General features: G+C 38.4%; 2 protein-coding genes across 4 annotated transcripts in view; one reads left to right on the plus strand and one right to left on the minus strand.

Moving 5' to 3' along the window:
• Positions 1–2,042: 2,042 nt before the first annotated feature.
• Positions 2,043–12,712, minus strand: LOC143847455 (CRM-domain containing factor CFM3, chloroplastic/mitochondrial-like). 2 transcript variants are annotated; one of them, XR_013235052.1, is made up of 10 exons: positions 11,586–12,712; positions 10,498–10,945; positions 10,262–10,392; positions 4,391–4,741; positions 3,757–3,913; positions 3,364–3,656; positions 3,218–3,277; positions 2,988–3,074; positions 2,271–2,652; positions 2,043–2,173 (listed from the first exon to the last, which is right to left on the minus strand). XR_013235052.1 is itself a non-coding variant. In XM_077356278.1 (9 exons), the coding sequence occupies exons 1-9, from the start codon at positions 12,693–12,695 to the stop codon at positions 2,560–2,562; spliced, it is 2,730 nt and encodes a 909-aa protein (XP_077212393.1). In that variant the 5' UTR covers positions 12,696–12,712; the 3' UTR covers positions 2,043–2,559. The 2 variants fall into 2 exon arrangements, 1 of the variants encoding a protein (XP_077212393.1); XM_077356278.1 differs by having other exon boundaries at positions 2,043–2,652.
• A 3,757-nt stretch (positions 12,713–16,469) lies between these two features.
• Positions 16,470–25,621, plus strand: part of LOC143847441 (DENN domain and WD repeat-containing protein SCD1-like) — a 41,019-nt gene continuing 31,867 nt past the window's right edge. The window contains exons 1-7 of one of the 2 annotated variants that reach the window (XM_077356260.1): positions 16,470–16,916; positions 17,437–17,530; positions 20,373–20,574; positions 22,391–22,532; positions 22,730–22,830; positions 24,492–24,555; positions 24,796–24,909. In XM_077356260.1, coding sequence (XP_077212375.1) covers positions 16,743–16,916; positions 17,437–17,530; positions 20,373–20,574; positions 22,391–22,532; positions 22,730–22,830; positions 24,492–24,555; positions 24,796–24,909 — 891 coding nt within the window. In that variant the 5' untranslated portion in view covers positions 16,470–16,742. The remainder of the gene's footprint in view (positions 16,917–17,436; positions 17,531–20,372; positions 20,575–22,390; positions 22,533–22,729; positions 22,831–24,491; positions 24,556–24,795; positions 24,910–25,621) is intronic. The other variant, XM_077356269.1, reaches the window with a different exon arrangement.

The raw sequence follows: 25,621 nt of genomic DNA on the forward strand, positions 1-25,621 counted from the left end.
GACTGTATGAAATAATAAAACATTCAAAATGAGACTGCAAAGAGAATGATTGGGGTTGGGCTCTGATGGTGTTAAAAAGGGCAAAAGGGTCTTTGTACCTCTACTTTTTCAAGATTCATACGTGTTTTCAACTGAAGTCCAAAACTACCCGGCCGCATTGGGTATTAGTTTGCAATCTTTATCCACATGCTGTGCTTTTCTCTGGATCCAATAGTATTGAAAATTGTAAGGACATGGCAACTATTAATTTTGTTGAGAAATGATATCAACACAACCATGTTTTGATAACTGCTCTGTCCCATCTTGTCTGTTATTATTTAAAGAGCTGCTGAGGGTCATTACACTTCCCAAAAAGCTCTTACAAACCAATTAAAAAGGTGAAGACAAGCAGTCTGTGCATTTATTAAAGCATGGTTGTGCTGATATCATTCCACATTTTTTTTTTCTTGATATTAGTTTCTCAAGTGGTGAGAAAGGGGAAGGCCGGGTGTAACTAATCCGAGTAATAGTTTATCCAACTATTGCTAATCCTACGGGTTTATTTAAGATACACTTATCCAAGTAGGGTAACTAATACCAGGAATAGCTTATCCAACGATTTCTATCCCTGTGGAGAACAAACAACATATTGGGTCATTAATGACAAGCTCCCTAACATGGGGTTTAGTTTGACACATGACAGAATAAGAGGGCCATTAGGAACCTTGCCATGGGATTAGCAATCAGGGGTTCATTTTATCCATCGATAGACCTATCCTATGTTCAAGTCTGCCTTGTTCTTAAAATAGTGACAGAACAAAATTGGTGAACAGTGGTGATGGTAATTTCAAGATAAATTTATCCAAGCATAACAACCAATCCCACGGTGATTCAAGATAAACTTATCCAAGTATGAAAGCCAGGATTTCTATCCCCATGGTGAACACCCTGTTTTTTTTTTCGAAAAATGGATGGGCCAATGCCAAGCCCACCTAATTACAATAAAACCCTCCTTCCCCACTCATTGGGATCCCTAACTAGGCGGACACCTTGTTAGGTTCCGGTTAACAAATTTTCCACTGACTGCTTTCTTTCTTTTTTTCAAAAATTGAAAATTTTCCTTGTTTTTTCAAGTAAAACAGCAGACCTAAGGTTGGAATTTTATTTTCATGGAAATTATTATTTTCCATAATTTTCTTTTCCCTAGATTCAATCACCTCCTTAAGGTAGGGGCCCACCCAAGTGAACAGCTGGGATTGACCTCAGGTGGAGGCCCACTATGCAATAACGGGCATGCCATTCCTAAAGGGCGTAAATGGGTCAGCCCAACTGGCCTCAGGTGGAGGCCCACTATGCAATATCGGGCATGCCATTCCTAAAGGGGGTAAATGGGTCAGCCCAACTGGCTAATAGAACCCTAAATTTCGAAGATTTGAGTCAGAACAGATCTGGGCCCAACGGCCCATTCATGTTTTACACCTAAACCAGTTCTTCAAAGGACTCATCACAGAGATCGTTCCAACTGTCAATTTTAATGCACCTATAACGGGCAAAGAGGATCTCTGATGAGCGCAACTATCGCCACATAGCTCATCCACAGTGTGGCCCCCCAGATGTATGGCCAAGATCACTGTCCACGACCGCCAAGAGGAGTGGCCCACGTCACAAACACCATGCAACAGCTCTTTAGAAAATACTAACGTCACCAGTGAGTTCCCCTAACAAAACCATATTTGTAATTTGCCATTACACTAACAATCACTTGTACAAAAATTTCAGATTTTATAGTCCAAAATGCACATACCAAAATTCCGCTGTGAGTATCGGTTAGAAGGGGGCTTCCATACAGACTGTGATGGCGCTCAAGCATAGCGAGCTTCTGCTTCGTGCCTTGGGCAGAAGTCATTTCTCTTTAAATCATCGTTTAACCATTTCAAAGATTCTAGTAATGTTCTCTTTAAAACATTGTTTAAGCATTTCAAGGATTCAAATAACGTTCAACGAAACATTAGATAACTTAGTCAGCATGTATTTACCAATTCTGATTTTCGGCTGTTGAAGTCTGAACTAAAATTCAAGTAGATAGATATCACCTCTGCATGGTTGGTAGTAAATTACATTGGAACAAAAAGCCAATCAACATAAGAGCCCAACCAGCTTTCATCCAAGCCTCACCCCTATATACAACACGGCACTGTATGTGACATGCAAAACAAGAAATAAGACAAGCTTTGATAGTGTGAACTGAAGCATTTAAATAATTTCTTGGACCAAGGACTGCGAATGCAGACCTGTTGGTTTAGACCTTGATTTTTCAGTCTCCAAGATTTCCACCAAAACTCCCATGGATAGATAACATAAAAGCTATGAGGACATACGTGGAGACCATCAGCAACTCAACTGAGAAAAACCCATAACAACGTAGCCAACAGATTTTCATTTTTCATTTTGTTTTCATACGTCTCTTCAAATGGTTGTCACGTTTCATAAACTCAGAACATTTAGATAACCTGCCTTTTCTTTATCCATCAGTCTGTGATACTGTTTTCCAAATTAATCTAGGAAGTTACTGAATTGATTCTATTTTGGCAAAAGCTCCTCAATTCGTGTATCACTATCACTATCTTCGTCGCCACTGTGATAAATTTCAAGATATGCCTCTTCACCTTCATCCTGGTAACAAATGCGGGGTATCAGTTGACATAGTAAAAACTTAAAAGGATATTTCGATCGACTCAGCAAATCCAAACTCGCCGGGTACTGTTTTTATGAGTATAACACTGTTAAATAGTTCCATACTTATGGAGGAACCCCCATGAGTATAACACTGATAAATATTTCCGTACTTATAGAGGAACCCCAAGTTCTAAGAGATCATTCGATTTTTAGGGAAAGATTCATTGAAGATATCCACATATCTCGAATGTCAGCTTTGTCAAGCTTTACAGCCTATTATCACACCATATGAAAAGTATATCTATATAACATAGATGAATATACATCCTCACCTCCAAGTCATCGTCAGAAGAATAAGCATCATTCAACTGTGAGTACAAGTTTTCATCACCCATCTCCTTAACAGCGTCCATTTGTTCCTGCAAAAGAAAATGCCGAAAATGTGGTATTACCGAGAGACAGTAATGCAAATGTTGTCAGAAAACTTGGACAGATTCATTGCTCATTGTGACCATCATGTAACATAAATTACTCACGAACAGATGCCGGGTGGAGATCATACCAGTTCAGCTTTCAACATATCAATTCTTTTCCGGAGATCCAAGATATGGTGAGTCAATGCCTGAAATTTTTTAACAGCAACAGAAAAAGATATCAGCCCCAGAAGAAACAAATAAACAGTGATGGTTTTCTATGTTATGATCTTACCTCTCGTCTTTGAAGCTCGATAGAACGTGCTAACGCCTGCCTCCTCGTCAACAAATTCTTTGGCCGTAATATGTGAGGGCGGTTATAGTTCTTCCCGCGATAAACAATAATTGCATAGCCTTTAGAAGTTTTATCCAAAGAAATCAATAGCCCACCACTCTCAGCCTCAAGAGAGATTGCAATGTGTTTGACTTGTGCAAAACTCTTCCTTTTTACAATTATCTTGACCAGCTCCCTGTACTTCCAGTGTAAATGCATGTTTTCTACAGTACCATCGAAAACACCCCGCCTCCCTGATATAGAAAATATATGTATGGGAAATGGTCTTTTCTTATGCCAACCTTGAAATGCTAAGCAACGAGAAAAGAATTGTAAATCAAGGAAGTAAATTACCTAAAAGTAAGAAAGGTTTCATACTCAGACCAATTTTACGAAACAGGAACCTTTCCTCATCAGTTATCGTTTCTAAATCAGTCGGAAGCTCCGCTGGCGTTAGATAGTCCTGCACTTTTTGTAAAGCCTTCTCTGCCTTTTTAAACTTCCCCTTTGCCTGATAATTAATTATATAAAACAAAATGAATTGAAAGCAGTCATTGATTTGCGAAATAGGCTGTTGTATGTTATTCCAGAACCATGTCACAAATATTGTTCTCGGGAGTTTCTCAGCAAGGGAAAATATATTGTTTTTTTTTTTTTTTTCAAGTTTATATCGGGAAAATGATAAAAAAAAAAAGAAAATATTTAAAAATATAAAATTTAAGAAAAAATATAAAATAAAAAAGACGTAAAAATATTGGGATAATATCGTGACATTATCACAATATTTTATGTTTAAAATGAAAATATTGCTAGATTTTTAAATTCTTGGGATTATTTCGGGATTTTGTCATTTTATCAAAATGTCGCGATAAAAACGTGATATTTCGAAAATATCAGAGATATTTGTGACATAGTTCTAGAATGTGCGGTAGTGTCATTTAGTCAATATGTTGTTTAACATCGCGCCTTTCGGAATTTAGAAACATACATGCGATAGCTTCTTTTCTAGGTATCTGACAAGAGAAGTGTGTTTATCTAAAGCTGCATCTCTCATCATTTTGTCTCTATCTTCACTGCTTGGTTGACTTCCCCAACGAGAGGTTGCTTCTACAGTTTCAGCCAGGGTACCGGCAACAAACGGTCCTTTAGCAGGTGTGGCATTCGAAACAATCAAAGCCGATGCCTTGAGCCGCGCCTGCTCTTCCTCATCCTGTTTAAGCCTCGCTAACTTCTTCCTTTCTACCAATACCTCTTTCATGGTGGAAGACAAGAAGTCATTTCCCCTGTAGAAGACGATATAATCCTTGTTCCTAGAAACAAGTGTTCCTCCTGTCAATTTCTGCATTGATGACGGTGAAGCCGGTTCTCAGCCGATACCAAGAATTGTTGCAAATATGCAGTATAAGAATTTGATATAGAATAGTCCATGCCAGAAGAGAACAGGTCCAACAAAAGACACAGCAGAGATTTACGATCTAACAGAAAGAATGTTCTATGGTAAAAATTAAAATACAAGAGCATCCTGCCTACTATATAAACTTAATGAAACGAACATTGTCAAATGCATCTTAGGTTTAAATGCTATATGATTTTCCCTTCGGTACATCCTTCTGATTTTCGTTTTATTTCCTGGAAGTAATCTGTATTTTTGAATACTCATATTTATTCTTTAACAATTGCAGGTACTTAATACAATCATAATCGAGCTAGAGTGGGTATGATCGACATTTCCGTAGATATCAAGATGTTTACTTTTTTTGAACTTTAAGAAAAGCCAACAGTATGGCAAACAATCTACCTAAAGGTGTTTCTAGGCAAGAGTTAGCTATAGGGCATGAGTTAATGTAGGTCTTTGGTTCAATGAATCCCTTGTTATGAATGAAAAAAACAAACATTACTTCCCACCTTCTGTTTTCAAGTTGAGAATATGTATCCAAAAATGATCAAAACCACGCCTACAATATAAAGATTTCATAAAACTCCAAAATCTCTTCTTTATTTTACTTCACAAGATGCTTTAAAAAGAAAGGTATTAAGTTTCGGTTTTGGTCATCAGCGAAACATAAATATTTCGGTTTTGGTACGAAATTTCTGCTGAAATCTTGTAAAACCATGAAAACGATTAGGTACGAAATCACGCCCAAATTCCAGATAAGATTCTTCGCCACTGGTTTTTCTTTTCTTTTTTTTGTTTTTTTTTTTTAGAAATATCTTTTTTTATTTTTTTTATTTGGAAAGTTGCATGTTTCGCATATTTTGACCGAAAGTGACAGATTCTATCATTCTACCAAAAAATCTAATTGTCCAAAATCGACTTTTCAAATAATGTTTTCAAGATGGGGTAAAACCTATGATTTGGCCGACACTTTGAATTTATTGCTGACACACGTGTCGTGTCGTGTCCGACACGACACCCGTGTCGACACTCCTTTAGACACTTCAAAGTGTACTGCTAGAAGTATCAGTAACTTTATATGTATGTACTTGTATGAGTGTGCCACTATTTCTAGATTTTTAGGGGTTTCCATGTTAGATACCTCGTATCCGTGTCAAAACTCGACACACGAATCTATGTCCACAAATCAAGATTATATGTACTTCTATTTTAGCCATGTCTCCGTTTCTAAATTTTGGGAGTTTGCCGTGTCCGACACTCCGTGTCCGTGTCCATAAATCATAGGGTAAAACACATTAAAAAAGGGCAGCCCCGTGCAAGCGGCTCCCGCCATTGCGGGGTCTGGGGAGGGCTAGATGTACACAGCATTACCTTTGCTTTGCACAAAGGTTTTTCCGTGACTCAAACACGTGACCACCAGGTCACAATGGAGCAACCTTACCGTTGCGCCAAGGCTCGCCCTCTATGGGCTAAAACATATTGAACCTTAAAAAATAAAATTTAGTAAAACGTATAAAATATTCTTCATTGGATACTTTTTCTTCAATAATCATACTCGGGGTTTTTTGAGAAAATGAAGAGGTGAATTTGCGAGTGGGCCAATAGATGGCTGTCACTCCCGAGGAGAATGAAACTTCAAGTAAAGACAGTTCGTCAGTCCATGCCAATTTACACAGCTTGAGCTATCACAACACCGATCTGAGGAAGTGAAAGACTGATGTGCTGCCCGTTTAGGTGGTGTGGACGGGAGGTATCGAAAGATCAAATGACACTACACAACACTTAGTGAGCTGGAAACAGGCCAAGCCCAAGCACAAGCACAAAGGAGGGAAAATTAGCATTGGAAAAACAACCCTAGCTTCATCCCATCATTCACATCCTTTTCATCATTTATACACTCTTTTTCATCACTATCATAGATGTGATCACCTTCGTTTTTAAGGAGTTCATCTTCCACTTCTTCCGAACTTGTACTGACATATCCCGAAGCAATCAGAGCGCAATGTATCTCTTGAATTCCTCGCATATTGATCTCGACACATCCCGGCGCAATTGGCCTCATTGATCACATACGAATTGAATAAGCATTACTAACTTCCTAACCTTATCTGGGGTTTTGTTTTCATACGCTTCACTAACCTAAAGATGTGTGACCTTTCTAGGAGGCATGGTGTTGATACCAATTATGTAGAAAAAATCTAATATGGATGCTCTGATACCAAATGATGTTAGGTCTGATACTAATTTATTATAAATATAATCTTCAAAAAATAAGAACCAATATGATAAGATTTTTGTTAGTCAGCAAGAATAGACAGATAGTTGTAATTTTGTGAACCAAAAAAACTGATATAAATATCCCAATACGATTAATCTTAATCTATTTCAAATCTCTCGCCATCCAAGAAGAGGAAAAAGATTACAACAAGAAGATTTATTTAGGGGAGTGATATATCCACCCCTTTTCATTACTCGGGACAGCCAGCTGCAGTGTATCTATGACTGAAAAGGCGCTGTTGTACTTCACATGGGAAGGATTCAATGGATTTGATTGCCAACGTACACTGCAGCCGGCTGTCCCATTAATGAAAAGGGGCGGATTTATCACTTCTTTATTTATTTTCATTGAATATCCTCTGAATCTAGATGTTGTAAATAACATCCCAAAGATCAGACCTGGGTTGATTACAATCATAGGTTAGATTTTTCAAATCCTGTAGAAATCTGAGGTAAGAAATATCTCAACTGAATCTCTTCCAATAAACTCCCACGTTCAGATTAAAAAAATCAGCAAAACAAACTAAAAAAAGTCAAAATCCTCTTCTTTATTTCACGATACAAGATGCTAAAAAAGGTGGGCATACATCATATTTATAACCACCCATATTGATGCCCACTATTAAAACCCTAATTAGGGTAACTCCTAACGAAAACAGATACTCAAGCTACCTACAAAAACATCATGTGAATAGTGACGTAAACAATGCATGAATACTGTTGTGAACATTGTGTGAATAGTGCAATGGGCCCTCTTTTATTCAAAATTCACTTAATTTACTGCTTCCTAATGACTTAAGAAATAAGAGATAACGGGCTTCATCCTATTTTGTCACTTAAAAGAAATAAAGGTATGAGTCCTATCAATTTAAACAAACTCCAATGAAATAAGAGAGTGGACCCTAACTTCGTGACACATGTGTTCCCTTTTCTTTGAGTACCCTTTGATATTTTCTCTCATGCCTTGGTTCTTCTCTTGGGTCTTCATTGTTTACGGGATAATCTACTAAATCAGTATTCTATTCTAATGAGTAGGAAGCGTCATAGGTCCCACTCGAATAATTCGTGCGAGTACAACATCTAACCTACAGCTCAAATGCATTTCTTGCATCTCACCTCTACACTAGTCTAGAAATACGCAAATAGCATCGTATTCTTCCTATGGGTAGTCATTGCACACTGACATAAATTGGAGAAGAAATCCCACATAAAATTAATAAGGCTTGCAAGGACTGGGTTTAAAATGCATGCACTATGTAATCTTATAAATATACATACATGTCGGAGTAAATAATGTACTAAGTTAATAACAGAAGAGTGCAATAAATCCAACATGAGAATGATGATTAACATGAGAAAACTCAAAAGCAGCAGTAGGTACGTACATGTGACCTTAATTTCTGATAAACAAGGGAATCTAGAAAATAGCTTCACAAGTAGGATGTTGACAATGTTTTTGAAAATTCTCTTAATCAACACCGAACTCAGTTGAGTCAGGTTGGAAATCAATAGGGTCGATTCAGGTTACTTTGAATCAATTGGCAATTCATAATAACAAAAGCTCATGACTTGTTCATTGACACTGCAAATTCTTTACACAGTTACAATGCTGATGACTGAATCGACCACTTTTTGCAAAACAAGCAGATTTTAGCACCCAGAAAAACAGAAAATGGTTTTCTCTGGATTCTTTCTGCATTTCAATGGAAGTTTATTATTTTAAAATAATATTTACCTCACCCAACAAAAAGCAATGTCTTGATGTTAATTTTTTATTTTCCCCATTATCCTCAATTCTCTCCTTCAGTTTGCCATCTTCTCCTTCGTTTCTCTCAGACATGGAGATTTTGGCATCCAGACTTTCGATTTTGGTGTTTTGATCATGCGCCAACCGGTCATCTTCAGAAAAAAAAAATTATGACATAGGGTATCCTGATGCAGGAGCATCCCCTAGATTCACTACATCAGCCCATATTTCTTCACTAGTGTAGTTTCGTTTGTGTGTCTTTGTTCATTTGTGCTTTTTTTCTATGTAGTAGGGTAGTTCAGTTATTTGACTAGTTGTTGAGTCCTTTTATGTCATTTTACTTCATTGGAGATAGTTTGGTTGTTTTGTAGCTACTCATGTACTTTTTAGTCATTTTCATTCACTTAGGGATAGTTAGGTCCTTCTACTTGTAAGTGGTCTATAAAAGGGACTTTTCCCCCATTTGTAACAACTTTGATTTGATTTTGAAATAAAAAATAGATAATTTTCTCTAGATCTTGGATCTAGTGGGTTTTGGAGGGAAAACCTCTTGCAAAGAGGATTTTCTTGTGTATTTTTCATGGAAAAGGAAGCTTGCAAGCTGATTATCTCAGTTTTTCTTCTAATTCCTACTATCTTAGCCTTGTAAATCAAGGTTTCTATCAAGTTCTTTGAAGATCCGGCATCCCCTTGCTGAATTTCAAGTTTTTTTCATCAAAAATCCATCAAAAAGAGCTCAAATTTCAAATTTTTGCCCCAGATTTCAACGTTGCCGGAAATCCGAAGCTTCCGTGTGTTTTATCCGGCATCATATCCCCACCCCAATTTTGTCATCTTCAGATATAGTCTATATTAGGTGGTACAGCATTCAAACATTTTTAATTTTTGGTGGTCATTAAAAGGAACATTTTTCTTATTGATTAGGTATGATCTCTTCAGTTTCCCACTGACTAGATCCCCTTAGTTTCCATAACCTTGTAACTTGGATGCCTGGATGCAAGACTAAAGAGGTTGTGATGTTTCTCTATGCCTGTTGTGGGAGCGGATCTCTTTAATTTGAGATGCACTCTCCATAACTTCCTTGTGGAATCCACAACAAAATCTCTGATATTGTAACTACAAGCTCACGAAAGCAAGAACAATAAGGTCGTCGTGTATTTTGCTACCTCAGAACTGATTTGTAATTTTAAGATGAATACAATACAATAAGAAAGCAAAATTTTATGGGCCTTGAGGGACATGCTACAAAAGAAATGCATCAAATATAAGATATGACACCAGGCTTCTTCTTCTTCTTCTTTTTTGAATGGTAAGATATGGCACCGGGCTTTAAACATGCAGATCAGCAATTTAAATATGGCCTAATATTACTCATACATCAAGAGGCTATAATGGCATTGTTAGTTAGTACAAATACAACCATGTCTGATAGTTCGCACCTTGAGTTCTTCTGCCATTCTCTCATTACGGGTATTTGGAACTCCACGCTTGATGGCTATCTTCGCAATGGCACTTTTTTCCCATAGCTTCACCATAGCCATAGCCAGGCCTTGACGTTGCCTATTACTTCCTATACAAATGACAAAATTATGAGTTTGTAGCAAAAGCATACTCCCAACAGCAAACATAATCACGTGAATACTGACATAAGACATAAACATCACTTATTACATACCTAGGGCAAAATGAGGAGGTACTTTTCTTGCAAGCCTCCGCAGAGATGTCATTTGCCTGTTACGAAGACAGTGCCTCATTCCATATGGAAGAAGCCTGAATGGAGGTTTGTAGCCGGGAACCTCAGAAGGAAGCAAGTCAGCATCAACAGGCACCGGGTCAATGCCCGACCAATCTTGGAACCGAGGACCCAATTCATCTAACATATTGTTAACATCAATTATATCCATAAATTCTTGGGACGGACCGTCTAAACCTCCCACCAAACCGGCGTTAGATGCCTCTGTAGATCTAACATCAATAGATGACTCTTTCAAATGAGGAACAATATTGTGATTAGCTTGAGCATGTTTTGTATATGATTGAACGCAAGGCAGTGTGTATGTCATTCCTCTGTACAACACAAGGGAACTGCCACACCTCCAAATCACAAGACCTCCGGTTCTCCTCTAATGAGCATAAAAAAGCATTGCACATTAAGAGACTTGAAGCATACCAGTAAAATTCCATACAGAACTGTTGAAACACAGTGATCTATATTTGTGAAAAATAAATAATAAAAATCATAATATGGCAAGAACAGTACCTAGAGGTTAAAACCATGGTTTTAAGACTCAAAGAATAAAACCACTTGGAATGGGAACAAGGATGTCTATCTAAGGTAAAATAATCTTAATGCGTTTTGTCAAATCCATTTTTCCCCTTCAAGATTTCTGAGCCAAGGGATGCATATCAACCCAGTCCAAATACTTCCTCACTCAGAATAATGGTCTTTCATGGTTTATGTGGCCCATACCCAAGTAGATGGCAGAGAGAAGATTCCCCTTCAAGGTTAGCTTCTTGGTTTCAGAAATCATGTTCACAAGTAAAATGAAAGCTTCAAATTCATGAAGCTGGCTCAATACAATGCATTCAGAATATCCCATTCCAATTCAAAGAAAGCTAACTCTATTGGGTCCAAGACCAGAGGAGGATACCCACAACTGATCAAGGCAAAAAAGATCAAAAGACAAGGAAATTCAAAGTTTCAAACCCATGTGTACACATCAAATGATCACTAAAGTATAAAGCATCAGTAAAAACACTAACCTCCAAGACCTCGTGCGTCCTCTTCATGTTAAGTGCTGGAGGTCCTTCAAATTTGATCTTCACCACCTCTTCCTCCCTCCATTTATCATGAATCTCATCCACAACCGCCTGCGTAATGCCGGCCGCTCCAACCTTCATCCTCTCCTTCATCCTCAGAGCATAATTCCGAAGCCTCCGTAACTCCGGTTCTGGGACCGCCCTCTCCGCTAGCTCGGTGTTGCTCTTCCTCCACCTCTCTCCATCCACACCTCCCTCTCTCTCCCACGGAAACCGAATCGAAACACCATAATCCGACGAACCCATTAAACTCCCAGAGTTGATATTGTAATTTGAATTCTGTTCTTCCTCAGAATCATTTAAAAGACCCTCAAACATATGAACATTGCTTTCTGAACCAGTACTCTTATCCTTTAAAGAAACCCTATTGGCATTCCCACCAAATCCCTCCAGAAACTCACCACTCTTCGCAATGGACTTATAATTCTGTTCCTCATCAAAGTCCTTCAACTTTTCCACTATCACCCCAACAATAGTCTTCTCACTCTCTCCATGAAATTCAATACTCTTTGGTTTTTCGCCTTCAATAACCGGAGTTTGATTTTCGGAATCTAATTGGGTTTCCCTCTCTTTGGTTCCATGGACCCAAGGAGCCGAGATAACGCGATTTCGCAAAGGGAAATTTAGGGATTTTCTGATCTGAGGGTTCTCTGTTTCGCCTTTTGGGTCCGAGAATTCGAGGGGAATAGATGGGTGAAGAACAGGGTAAGAAGATTCTATGGATTTCTCTTTCTCTTGTTTTTCTTGCCATGGAAATTTCTCTCTCGGAGAAGCAATTTTAAGGGACCATCGCTCATGGGTTTGGTCGTAAAAACCGGGCCTCAGTTTCTTCTTTTTCTTTTTTGTCTTGAAGGTAGTGTTTGTTTCTGGGTTTTCTTCATCTTCGAATTCGATTGTTGGGTGAGTGTGGGAGGTTTGGAATTTGTAGGAATTGATGTTGGTTGGTAAGGGTTTATTAGTTTTAATGGGAAAGTAGTAAGGATTGGAGGGGTAGTGGGGTGAAAAGAAAGCAGACGGGAAGAGATTGAGCAGAGAAGAGTGAGATAAATTCATATGTAGAGAGAGAGGGGGAGGCTTCACTGTATTGCAGAGAAATAGTCTGCCTTTGAAGAAGAGGAGTACAAGTTATTTGAGTCTCTAAATAAGATTTCAGTAACTCAGAAATGCTAAATTGCGACCCTATTAGCACGTGTGAACGCGTGCTGCGTGCGAGGGAATAGGATTTCCCGTTCAAAAAAACATCTTTTACTGGGCTTCTAGAAATTCTGAAATTTGGTTGAGTGGCATAAGGTGATTGAAAAATGACGCCTGTGGTGTCATGGAGTAACGAAAGACATTTTTACCCTCAGGTGCAAATGAAGCTGAAAAATGTCATCTTCATTGCTTCTTTCAGTTTTTTTTTTTTTTTTTCTAGTTTTTTCATATCTGCACCTCGAAATAACGGGGAAAAAGTATAGGAGAAGGGAAGAGGAAGAAGAAGAGGCCGTGCTTGAAAGGAAGGAAAAGATGATACTGAGGGAAAAAGGAAGATCTATAGTGGAAAATAATTGAAGGCGTTGAAAAAAATGTAAAAGAGGAGAAAAAATAAGGGGAAAAAAATAATACTCGCGTTGGAAAAAATGGAAGACCCAGAAAAGATTAAGGACGCCAGAAAAAATGAAAAAGAATATGAAGAATAAAAAAAGGAAGAATAGAAGCCAGAACAAATGGAAACACCTGATAAAATAGAAAATAAGAGCTTAGGATATCTCCATTTGACTCGGTGTCACCTGGGTCCGACTCGGGGTTGTCACTCATCTCGGTCGACTTGTGTCCATCTCAGTTTAACTCAAGGTGTAATCTCAGATGACTTAGATTCATCCCAGTCTAACGCGGCCCAGTCTTATTCGGGGACACGCTATTTTGTATGGGGGCATCGCTTACCTTGGTTGAACTTGCCGTGATTCTGGTCGAACTCGGGGTCGTTCTAGGAATGCCCCCAGTTAGACTTAGATGACCCTTCGAATCATAACAAGATGAGTAGTGACCCTGAGTTAGCCTAGGATGACCATGAGCTCTTCTTCTTCCTTTTATCTTCCATATTTTTCAGTGCCTTCCAATTTTATCAGCGTTGAATCTTCTCCTTCTTCCTCTTCTTTTCCATTTTGCTGACACCTTCGGTTCTTCCCGTTTTGATTCTTCTCTTTCCTTCTTCATGGACCTCTTTTCGCCCTCTTCAAGCCCTTCATTTTTCTTCTTCTTATTCATCTTCTTTTTCATTTTCCCTAGGGGTGTAAACGAGCCGAGCTTGGCCAGGCTCGGCTCGGCTCGTTAAGCTCACAAGTGAGGCTCGGCTCGGGCTCGGCTCGTTAAGCTCGGTCAGGCTCGCGAGCCTTACCAAGCTCGGGTTATATTATGTTCACACCCCTCATCTTCCCTAGACAGCCCTACTAGTGTAATTTGACTACTTTTTTTACACTATGGGGGGTGGTCCTAGTAACAAATGGGGTTCCAAAAATGAAGTGACATATTTTGCCCCCCCTTTTCACTCCATGGACAGCCCTTTTAATGTATATATTAATATATAATATATATATTTAAATATATTAAATTCTTAACGAGCCTTAACGAGCCGAGCCGAGCCGAGCCTGGCCTAACTCGGGCTCGGCTCGTTAAGGATTCGAGCCGAGCTCGAGCGAGCTTCCGAGCCCGAGCCAAAATTGACACCCTTAATTTTCCTCCATTGATCCTTCTTTTTATTTCATCCTCTCTTCTTCTTCAATTTTTTTTCTTCCTCTTCCTCTTTTTTTCTTCATGATAGCAACCAGACAGCAGCAGCACATGAAACAGAACAACGTGGACAGAGAATAAAAGGTGAAGACGATGAATGATACTCGAAAGATCAAGTTGAGCAGAAAGAAGACATTAGTAGAACCAGGCTGAAACGAAAGGCAAAATGGTTAAAAGACTATTTTAGTAACTAACCAGGGTTCAAGATCAACTTCGCAATTAGTGAATAAAGTGTAGGATTAGTTAATTGTCTTTTAGGAACCATAGAAAGGGAATATTAGTAGTTCACTAAAATACCAGTTGTACAAAAACCGTTTGAGCGGTCTATAAATACTTGTAAAGGGATCTGAAGAAGCAATGATGAAAGAAAAATCAAATCTCTTTTCCCTATTCTTCTCTTAGTTATTCTCTCTCAAAATCTGCTACTTCTTCTTATCTCCCGTAGTTTTCAGCTGAACGATCTGATGAGGTTCGTATCACTTCCCTTCCCTTTTTTTCTTCTTCTCTTTCTTCCTCATCCTCCTCTTCTTCTTCGGATTTGAATGATAAAACTAGAAAAATGAGAGAGGGAGAAGAAGATGACATTTTAATGTGCATTATCTACACTCGAGGGTAAAACTGTCTTTTGGACTGCAAAATAATGTAGGACACCGCTTTTCAATGACATTCATTTCCGGTGCCAATCCTAAAAAAGTTTAGAATTTTTATGCAACCACTTGGTGTTTTATCTCGGTCTAATCAAATTATGAGGCCCGTTTGTTCTTTTTAGAACCGATTGTAAGTCACAATGTAATTATTGGACTCAGTTTTACTTTAGTTTGCTTTGGATTATGAAAACCAATTGTGAATACAAAACTATCAAAATCCAAAACAAAGAGAGCCTCAGCAGTGAACTTTAAAGATCCAAGATATTTAACTAAAGATGAATACCTTTCGCTGATATTCAATGAACTTAAGTAGCCCCTCTAAACAATTTGGGGTCGTTTGGATATTGGATTTTATAATTTAGGATTTTAAAATACCATTCAAAAAAATATAGGATTTTAAAATCTTTGGTTTTACAAGCTAAAACCGAGATTCTATAAGCTAAAACCTGGATTTTAACAGTTCATTCTTTCTAAGATAAAATAAAATTCGGGCAATGATAAATTCACCCCTGGAGGATAATTCGCACCGGTTTAAACTGCTCCGTTTGGTTGCCAGTAAATTTTTTATCCTTGGAGCTTTTTAATCCCAACAGTGAAGTCAATGGGATTTGCTAGTTTCTTTTTTTCCTACAATTCTTAAAATTCCCGCCAAAATTTAGGGGTGTTATTACCAAATATGGGAAGGGAGGAGAGAGGGAAGAGAGAGAAAGAGAGAGGACATCATTTAGGGGTGCAACTCGGGTCAAGTTGAGGCCAACCCGACCCAACCAGAGGAACCCATTTTGCCAACCCGACCCGACCTAACCCAATTTCTAACTTGGCTGGACCCGACCCAACCCAACCTGATTTGCAATTGGGTCAACCCGACTCAACCCGATTTCCAATTTATGCACATGTTTTTGTGGGCCCCACTGTTTTTTTTTTTGCTCACATTCCCACACAGGCATCCACCATATAAAAACTCTGCAACTGAACTGAAGGAGAAATTTATGTTGAAATTTAAGCACACTTCTAGCTTCAATGGGAAATGTGTTCAGTTGAAATCGGGTTTCGGGTCGGGTTGCCCGACACCCCAACCCAACTCAACCCGATTTCCAATTCGGGTTGATTTTTCCCAACCAAATCCAACCCAAATTCGAGTTCAACCCGACCCAAGTTGCACCCCTAACATCATTCCTTGGGAAGGAAAAAGAGGGGACAAGGAGTCCATGTCATACTCACAAGCAATCATTACAAGAGTAGGGTTAAAAAAATTCAAGTGAATGGGACGGAAATTTTACTAAAAAATCCTAGGTTTTAAATTTTACCAGAAAGACCGGTTTTATAAACGTTCTAGAAACGCGGGCGCATTTTCTTTCTTCTCACGCCAGCTCTTTTATTTTATTTTGGGGCAATGATATTTTTCACCCCCCTGCAGTACGCATTCACCCCACTGTTAACGTTTTTTTGGCTCCACGCCCAACAAAGCTCGCATTTCCTTCCCGGCGAACGGTTCCACCGAAATCACACCACCCTCCCGCGCCAAAACCCCCCTTTTCCAAATCCCTAAACCCCTTTACCCCGATCTTAAAGCCCTTGTAAAGAAGAAATTGACGATGACAGTAGATCTGTAAGAAGAGATTGATGAGGATAGTAGATCTGTGAGTGATCTTCTTCCCTTTCTCTCTGAGAAGGAGGGAAATAAATGGGTAGGGTTTTCGAGTATTTCGTGGTGTGCGGGATCGGACCGGAGATCCATACGTTGGATGGGAGCAAGGGATTTCAAGGATCAGGAGTGTTGTACATGCCTTCTTTCCTCGATCAATTCCCTCCTTCCAATCACACTCTCTACCCTCCTCCTCCTCCTCAACTCCCCACTGTAAGCAATTCTCTTCTTCATTTGCTTTACCTAATTGTTTGTTTCAATTTCTCTATCCAAAGCGAGAGAGATATACTACTACTACTACTACTACTACTACTTTTTATGCTTTTTAGAGTGACTATTGATTTTTCCCCTTCTCTCTGATTTCTGTCAATTCTCAATTATTTTAATTGCTTGTTTGATTTCCGTCAATCCTCAATATTTTTAATTAATTGTTTGTTTCAATTCCTCTATAAAAAAAGCGAGAGATATAGTACTACTTTCAATTTCTCCATCGACTATGCATTTGCAATGCATCATTATCTATGTCATTTGATATCATTGGACTAACGGTCACTCTCACTTTGGGGAGTCAAATGATTTTCTCTTCCATTTTTTTGCTAATTCAAGCACCAATGTCGCTGGATGCTTAATTGATTTTGGGTGCTTAATATGGATTTGTTTGTAATTAGCTTCTTGAAAATTGAATCTGGGAATCTCATATTCTTTGTTTTCTGATATGACCCTACATCTGCAGTGTGTTTTGCCAGCTGGTGTGGAATTCTTTACTTCTGGTCTCGACCATAATGATGCCACAACATACCCACGGAGCTATCCAATAGTTTTAACTGGTATTTCTTTTGATTTTAATTCGCTGTACTGGCCATTAGTCTTTTTACTTGAAGAAGTACTTATTTGAAAACTTATGGTAATGGTACTTATATGGTTCGGGGCATATTGACAACTGGCTCCCGTGGTATTATGTTATTTGCCTGTTATGAAATGCATTGCTTGCCATATTTATAGCTCTTTACTTCTTCCCTGTTATGGGAAGCCGCTTTTTGTAATCTCGTTCTTGATAGAAAGACAGAATCTGCTTATAGTTGGTTAACCAATGTATTATATAGTAAATCTCGATGAGTTCTAGTGAAACTTTTCTTCTCGCCCTCTTAATTTATAATTGAAGCCTTTAGCTTGCGGTAATATTTAACCCTAATGGTTAGTTTAATTTTAGATAATTGCCTAATGGTTAGTTTAATGTTAGATAATTGCTGTAACTTTAGTATAGTGGCTCACTGCAGCATTTCTCCCATTCCCACAGTCAAATTATAGGAAAACCAGCTTACCGTTTGGTGAATTGTGCGACAGTACAATGATTCACACACTAACAGAAAAGGAAAAGGATAATTGAAATCATGTTCGAAAGAACATGTGTATTTTCTTTGATGCTTATTCTTTTGCATTTGCAGCTTGATTTCTGACAGTTACATCGAATATGGCTAATTGCTGTGTTATAAAGATTTTACGTTTTGAATTCCCGTTTGGTTACGCCCCTAAATTGCGATTCAGTGCAAATTTCTAAAATTTCAAAAACATAAGCTCAAATTTTGGGAATCATGCATTTGGAAAACCAGCTTACCATTTTTTCAATTTTTTTTTAAGCCTAGATCATGACTTTCAATATTTCTCCTCCACTACAAATTTTGAAATTCATGATTCATTGGGCACAACTCTCTCTCTCTCTCTCTCTCTCTCATCACATTAATCTTTTTGCTTTCTCTTCCCACCACGAGAGAAACATCCACCTCTTCCTCTTCTATTTCTCTGACAAATGGTCCTTCATTGCTGACAGTCGCTAGTGTCCTCCACTACTTTTCCTGATTTAGGGTTTCCGGAAATAGCTTCTAACCTGCCTTCATCATCCGAGACTGTGGAGGCATAGATGCCCTCACTTTTGTTCAAAGATATTTTGTTCTTCAATTGCTGCTGTGTCTGCTCTAGTTTCAGTAGCAGAGAAAGGCCCTTTCGTCCAAGAATGGCAAGCAAGCACCCCATCATTTATACGGTTGGAGGAATATGAAAATAGAGAAACGACGACGACTTGGAGAACATGGAAATCACAAACCGTTTTCCAAGAAGAGGAAGAGATGGGTGTTTCTGGATCCAGCAAGGGAGTAGACTTGAAATGAATGCCGTTCAGAATTTTCTGTTCTCCGACTGCAAGCTTGGGATCCAGTCTAGTTCAATTCATCTTTCCCCAAATCCAAAGCTGCGGCATTTTGCAGAGCATATATGAAGACAGGGATGAGGACATGAATCGGACGATTGCGAAAGCATGGACAGATAAAGGTCTGGGAAAATGGTTGACTCGTTGTGGGGGCACCGTTGAATGCTGTCTCCGCTGACTTGGTGAATAGAGGAGAATTTGAGCTGTTTCACGTCTTAAATTATAAAAGATGGTTCTCTTTGTGGTGCCATCTCTGTTTCTTGGTTGTTGTGTAGTTGATGAGAGCATCTCATCTTGTTCTCACTTGTCTCTAGTTTAGGCCTTTGGAACAATGAGGCGGCAGAAACTAGCATTAATGGTATCATGCAACTAGTAATTGCTTGACAAGAAGATGAGAGCTTAACTATGGCTCCCCCCGCGCCTCTCTCTCTCTCTCTCTCTCTCTCTCCCCGAGTTGAGATCCTAACCAATTTTATAAGGTTTCTTACGAATTGTGCTCCATCTTGGTCACTTTTATCTTTAACAAAGGCAGTTTATGACGATTGATTGAAGAGGATAGAGGTAAAGGAATGAAACAGGGGAGGTTCTTTGGGCGTTTGCGGGCCCTATAGGCATTGCCAATGCAAGTGAGGCGGAGGTCCGTGCAGTTCATCAAGGCATCAAGCTCTTGGATAAAAATGCCCTTGTTAATATCTTGGTTGAAGGCCACTCTCTGAATGTCATTAAGTGGCTTAGAGGTTCTCACCATCACCTGTAGAGTTTTGACTGTTTTTTTTTTTTTTTTGACAAGATTAAGGACTGGGCGGCTTCTTCTTCGATTGGTTTCCGTCATGTTAGGAGATCTGCAAATGATGTGGCAGATAGATTGGCCAGCGATGGGGTCATTAAGGAATCTCTTGAGATTTTTTACTCCTTGCCCCCTTGAGTCTTTGATTTTGTTGGCGTTCTTTTTCTGTTTTATGTCTTTGTATTTTTTCAGTTGTCTCTCCTGTTTCTGTATTGACTACTCGGCCTCCTTGTTTATCAATAAAATTATTGCCATTCAAAAAAAAAAGATGGGAAAGGACCAAAATACCCTCATCATCAACCAAAGACAATCATCTTAATAAGGGCATTTCTGTCATTGAAAACAACTCTTTGGTTTTGCTACTTATTTTTCTTTTCTTATTAATCACCAAAACAACAAAAGCCACAAACAGGTGTACAACTCGTTATAATTACGATTATGTAAAATGAAATTCGTTTAATATTACAAGGGGAAATTTGCGGTTTTGTTTTATTGTGATTTTATATGATCTTGTACCCAAACAAGTACTGAGTTTCTCTCTCTCTCTCTCTCTCTCTCTCTCTCTTTTGAATGATTAAAACGATTCAACTATTAGAAAACAAGTCCTGAGTTTCTCTTTGTTCTTTTGATCAACTCTTCAATATTTTGCATTATATTTTGACCTGGAAATTTGCTGCAGAGGGAGATGGTTCTAAAATATATGTTAGCTGCATTGCTTTTCGAGATCCAGTCAGTGAGGACATTGCTGAAGCTTATCGCATTCCACCAAATTCGTTCGCTGATAAATGCATCTGTCTTGTCTCCCGGTCACCCATTTTTTATGTCCTTCGGGATGCACTTGAAGAATTGTTTATTCTTTGCTTTTTGTCAACTGGCAGTAGGTAAGCATTTTAAGAGCTATGAACCTGTTTATCTCTTATCGAAGGATACATCACTAAATCAATGTTTAAGTGCTTGTAAACCATGTAAATTATTTATATTGGTTGGTTTTCTAATATGTCATTACAGTTTGGTCCATGTTTCCATGCATTGTGGAGTAAAATCGTGTTCAGCTGTAGAATGGCTTAGCAGTACAAATTTGGCAGGATGTTACCATGAAAATTTACCTCTGCTTATATCAAATACGCCTCTAGTAGCAGTTCAATATTTTTTACCTTGTGGGGGTTACTCTTTATATATGCCTTTCCCTTTTTAATGAGATGTCTGAATTCATAGCTCAAATCAACTTCCTTCTTGAAATGAACACATGTTTTGTTTCTGTCTTAATTTTTTACAGCCAGTTGCTATATTTTGAAAGAAATCTTAGAAATTTAAAGCTTCAAATGGAGTAGTTACCAAACATATTGGTTGATGTGCTCTTCACATGTTGAGACTTTAGGTTGATGGTTAGAAAGATTGAAGTTCACTCTGCAGGAACCATAGAAAGTCAATACGGTACATTTGGCACCAGAGTTCTTTTAATCTCATTAACATACAATACATCACTTGTGAAGTCGTTGAAGTTCATGATCCTAGTCTGGATGTCAATTAAAGGTGGTCGCTCTAGTTTCCTCTCCATGAGATGAGCTTCTTAGATGCTTCTGTCTCTAGTTTTAAGAGGTCATAAGGGCCTATAATAGATAATTGAAGTACATTGGAATAATATAGATGCTTATGTTTACCATTAAAAAAAATAGAAATGCTCATGTTTCTGCTAAATTTCATGGATGCCACTTCACCACTTCGTGGAGCTTTTTAATTTATGATTCCGAGAAAGCTGATAAAGCGAATAACCACTAATCTTCAGTTGGTGTGGGGAAAAGGTGTAGATTCTTACAATTCCACTTGTTCCATCCAGTAACAATAAGTTTCTGTTCTCATCTCATAAGCTATGGATTGAAACACATACCTAAATATAAAAGAATTGTATACGAATGGACATAGAGTCTATTAAAACATGATTTTGTAATTTAACCATTCTTGTAAGATGGACTTGTTGAGCTTTTGATGTTACTTGTTATTAATTTCTTAACTGGCTACTCTTTGTTGTAATGGAGTTCATGTTATCCGAACAAGTCATGTTAGCTTTTCAAATTTACAGATTTTAACTGACCACTGTTGTAATGGAGTGCATAACTTGTAAACCTACATTTTCCGGAACTACCTTTTGAACTACATCAGCCACAACAAATGGTTCCATGATCTGGCTTGACGCCTCTCCATAGGTTTACATGTTTTGAAGGTTCAGATCTTAAGTTGAGATCGTGGGAGGGAAGTACAATCTTGTGGATGGGGGTGTCTCCTGTTAACTTTTCAAACGTACAAATTTTAAGTTATCATTGATGTAATGGAGTGCATATTATTTCCTGATAATTATGCGTTAATTTACGCTTGAACCTACATTTTGTTGAACTACTTTTTGAACCACATCCGCCACAACATATGATTCCATGATCTGGCTGGAAGCCTTTTAATAGGTTTACATGTTTTGAAGGTTCTGATCTTAAGTTGAGATTGTGGGATTGAAGTGCAATCTTTTGGAAGGGGGTGTTTCCTGTTAACTTTCCAAACTTAAGATTTTAACTTATCATTGTTGTAGGCTGGAGTGTAAATGTTATATTTTGATTACTATATAATAGTATATATACAGAGTTAGGTAAGAATTTTTTTTCATTATATGATCCTTCGTTCTTAACTTTAGCTATGCTGCAATTTCAGCAAGCCATTATGGGATGTTATAGCACATATGGTGTTGAATGTACCACTGCCTACTCCTGGAAAGAATCGGGTTCTTTTTGCTGTTGAGAACTGCCTTCTTTCTGTGGAGGCTCCACCAAAGGATGGACTTCCTCATGCTGATGTATGTATGTAATTTAGTGCAATTTAGAGGCTCAACCGCTCAACTGTTGCCTTTTCTGAATCAGCTTCCCATTTTTTCTGAGAGTGCAATTTAGTGGGATATGTATATGTATGTATGTATGTATGTATATATAAATATATGTGTATATATATCCAACTCATGGCATATGTTACTGTCATTTCTTTCTCCATGTGCAGATATCCTTTCAACCATTGGTGCAGTGCCTGGATGTCGACAACTTAATTAGGCTTTTTACTGCTGTGTTGCTTGAAAGACGGGTTTTGCTTCGGTCAAACAAGTAACTTTCTGACATGGAACCATTCAAGCACTTTTACATTTCAGTAGGAACATGTGAACTTGTGAATGCTGTCATTCTTTTATTTAGTTTCTGCATTTTAACTTTACAATGTATTCATTCCTAAGCTATCATGTTAGTAGCTTGAAAGCAGGAACATTTTTTTTTCCGACATGTATTCTGTAACAAAAAGTCTGAAGAAGGTTTCTGCTGATTTGCTTGTTGCTTTTACTGTTTAGTTCCGGTCATTTTTAGTCATGTTGTAGTCTTCTATAGTATACTGTCAAGCTTTGCCCACTTCTTTGGCTAGATGTATGGTCAAGAATACTTGAATCCTGTTGTTTTCTTCTTTAGAATATTCGAACCAAAGACAGAGTCTTCTTGACTGGACATCTTCCCCTATACCAATACTAGCATTCCTGACCCATGCTATGGATGGGTGGAAAATGATTCTTCCATTCAACACCAACTGATCTTTTTCTCTTGTGGGTGCAATTATTCTTAATAGCCTTCTAATGATACCTTAGACAATAAACAAAACTCCAGCGACCACTTTCCCATGTCCCAAATGAAGCTAGTACTCCATCAATCACATAAACCTAACCACATGAACCTAGATTCATGTGACTTTGAAGTAACCAAAGCAACAAAAAAAAAGAGGAAAAAAATCCCCATATACAGATTCATGCAAGAAAAGAGAAAAAACCAGTGTTTAAAAACTCCTTGACTCGGCAAGGAACACGCCCGAGTCGACTCCTTTTTACATCGGCCGCATTCCGCGTTTCACCACATCCGCGTTCCGCGTTTTGCCTTACAGAGTCAATAAACTCCTTTGACTCTCCCGAGTTATGACCTTGTCAACCGTGTTAGCCGCATTCTTGGCCGCGTCCGCGCCGAGTCAACAAGGATTTTTCTTGGCCGCGTTCCGCGTCAAATCCGCGTTTTTAAACACTGGAAAAAACAATAACAACTTGAAAATCTCTCTCACACAATCAACAATAGAGTATGTGTTTATTATTAACTCTTAGAAAAAGAAATTCAGGAAGGTGAGGCTGTGAGGGGTCCATACGCGTGGGAGAGGAAACCGGCAGTCGATCCTGTGACATACCCATCAATTTTTTTTGAAAGATAACATACCCATCAAACTTCACTTCAACTTGTGCTGCAAAAACCTCACAATAATCCTCGCAAAAACCAAGAAGTTGATATCTCGGTCTAGGAGCTTGATCCCTTGAAGGACAGCTTGCACTTCTGCTTCACTAGCGTCTTCCACCCCTATGGGACCCAAAAATGCCCACCTTACCAATCTAGATTCATCTCTATGGAGGCCCCCAATGCCTGAAGGTCCAGGATTCCCCAAACTCGACCCCACATCACTACTCAACTATGGATAGTCAACTATTTTTGTCATCGAGTTCTGGATTCATCTCTATGGAGGCCCCCAATGCCTGAAGGTCCAGGCACCATCTCCAGTTCTTCTTTCATTTTGCTACTCAACTATGGATAGCCATCGAGTCCCCTACGGAGAGGGAGAAAAAGGGCTCTCCCTCTGAATATAATCTTTCAGTTACTTCAATTTTTTTGTCAATTCTGATTATTGTTTTCCTGTTCTCATGCAATTATAGAAGTTTCTTAATGGCTTGGTTTTTCTCTCCTCCTTGCAGGTATTCACTTTTAACCCTAGTATCAGAGGCCATCTGCCATTTAATATATCCATTCCGGTGGCAGGTAAGCTCTTACCAATGTGGTTAATATTCTCTTTGCTTGAATAAAAAAGAACTGCTTGTCCCCCTGTTGCATGCACACATCGAACCTCTTCCCCTTGGAAGTACAATCCTGTGACTTCTCTTTTATGTTTGCTTAAGTGATCTCTCTAGCCTCTGTTTGAATGCCTTTATTCTTTTGCCCAATTGATGCCATTGATGTTAGATGCTTCTTTCTAAACTTTCTACTTTTGTTGTGCTGAAGCATGTCTACATTCCGCTGCTATTTTTCAGTGGAGTAGACTATATTGATGCTCCTACACCATATATGATGGGTCTTCATTCAGGTGTTGACACATCTGGTCTAGCTATGGATGGTGTAAGTTCCCCACCCAATGAATAATTGGATTGTGAATTGTGAGTAATTTACTTCATTGTATTGTTTCATAATGTAATGTTGTGATAGCAATAAATTTGATTTCTTCGATAGACATTAGTTTACGATTGCTGAATAGTTATTTTAAAGCATAATGACAATCTGTTTATTTTCATTGGGTTGTCAACTTGATAATAGACATACTTGCTCTGCTCTAATGATTATGTTATGCCCATGCTATCACACACGTGTGTATTAGTATATATGTATGGACATGTATATGAAGACACGGACATATACATGCATATATACATACATACATGTGTGTGTGTAGGAAATGATATGTTCACCCCTTTTTTCACTTGGTATCACTTCCCTATACATGTATATCAGGACGATGGGGCTCGTCATTGGATGGCCCTAATATCTCTTTAAGTAATTATGAAGATTCTCTTATATATATTCAATGATGGGCCCATCATTGGAGGGCTCTACTGTCTCTTTAAGTAATTATGAAGGTTCTCTTATATATAAGCATATGAGATGTGGTGTTGGAGTAAAAACCTCCACGGATTCTCCTTCTATCTCTTCCTTTTTCTATCTTCTCATTACTCCTTGTCTCTATACGAATTGGGTGTGGATGATCTGTCATGAAGGTAGAGGCCCCTAACTAATTTATTACTCAATGCTTACTATGAACAAGCAGTAAAAACCT

The sequence above is a fragment of the Tasmannia lanceolata genome, unplaced genomic scaffold (genome assembly GCF_043159265.1).
Source record: "Tasmannia lanceolata isolate RefF3 unplaced genomic scaffold, GAP_Taslan_0.1 ptg000003l, whole genome shotgun sequence".
In the NCBI taxonomy this organism is placed as follows: domain Eukaryota; kingdom Viridiplantae; phylum Streptophyta; class Magnoliopsida; order Canellales; family Winteraceae; genus Tasmannia; species Tasmannia lanceolata.

Excerpts from the sequence above, each read along its gene's own strand:
- LOC143847455 (XM_077356278.1), bottom strand. The coding sequence starts at position 12,695 with ATGAATTTATCTCACTCTTCTCTGCTCAATCTCTTCCCGTCTGCTTTC. Across the intron at positions 3,914-4,390 it reads TAGAAAAGAAGCTATCGCAT|GCAAAGGGGAAGTTTAAAAA; the intron begins GTATGTTTCTAA and ends ATTAATTATCAG. Across the intron at positions 3,657-3,756 it reads GAAACCTTTCTTACTTTTAG|GGAGGCGGGGTGTTTTCGAT; the intron begins GTAATTTACTTC and ends TTTCTATATCAG.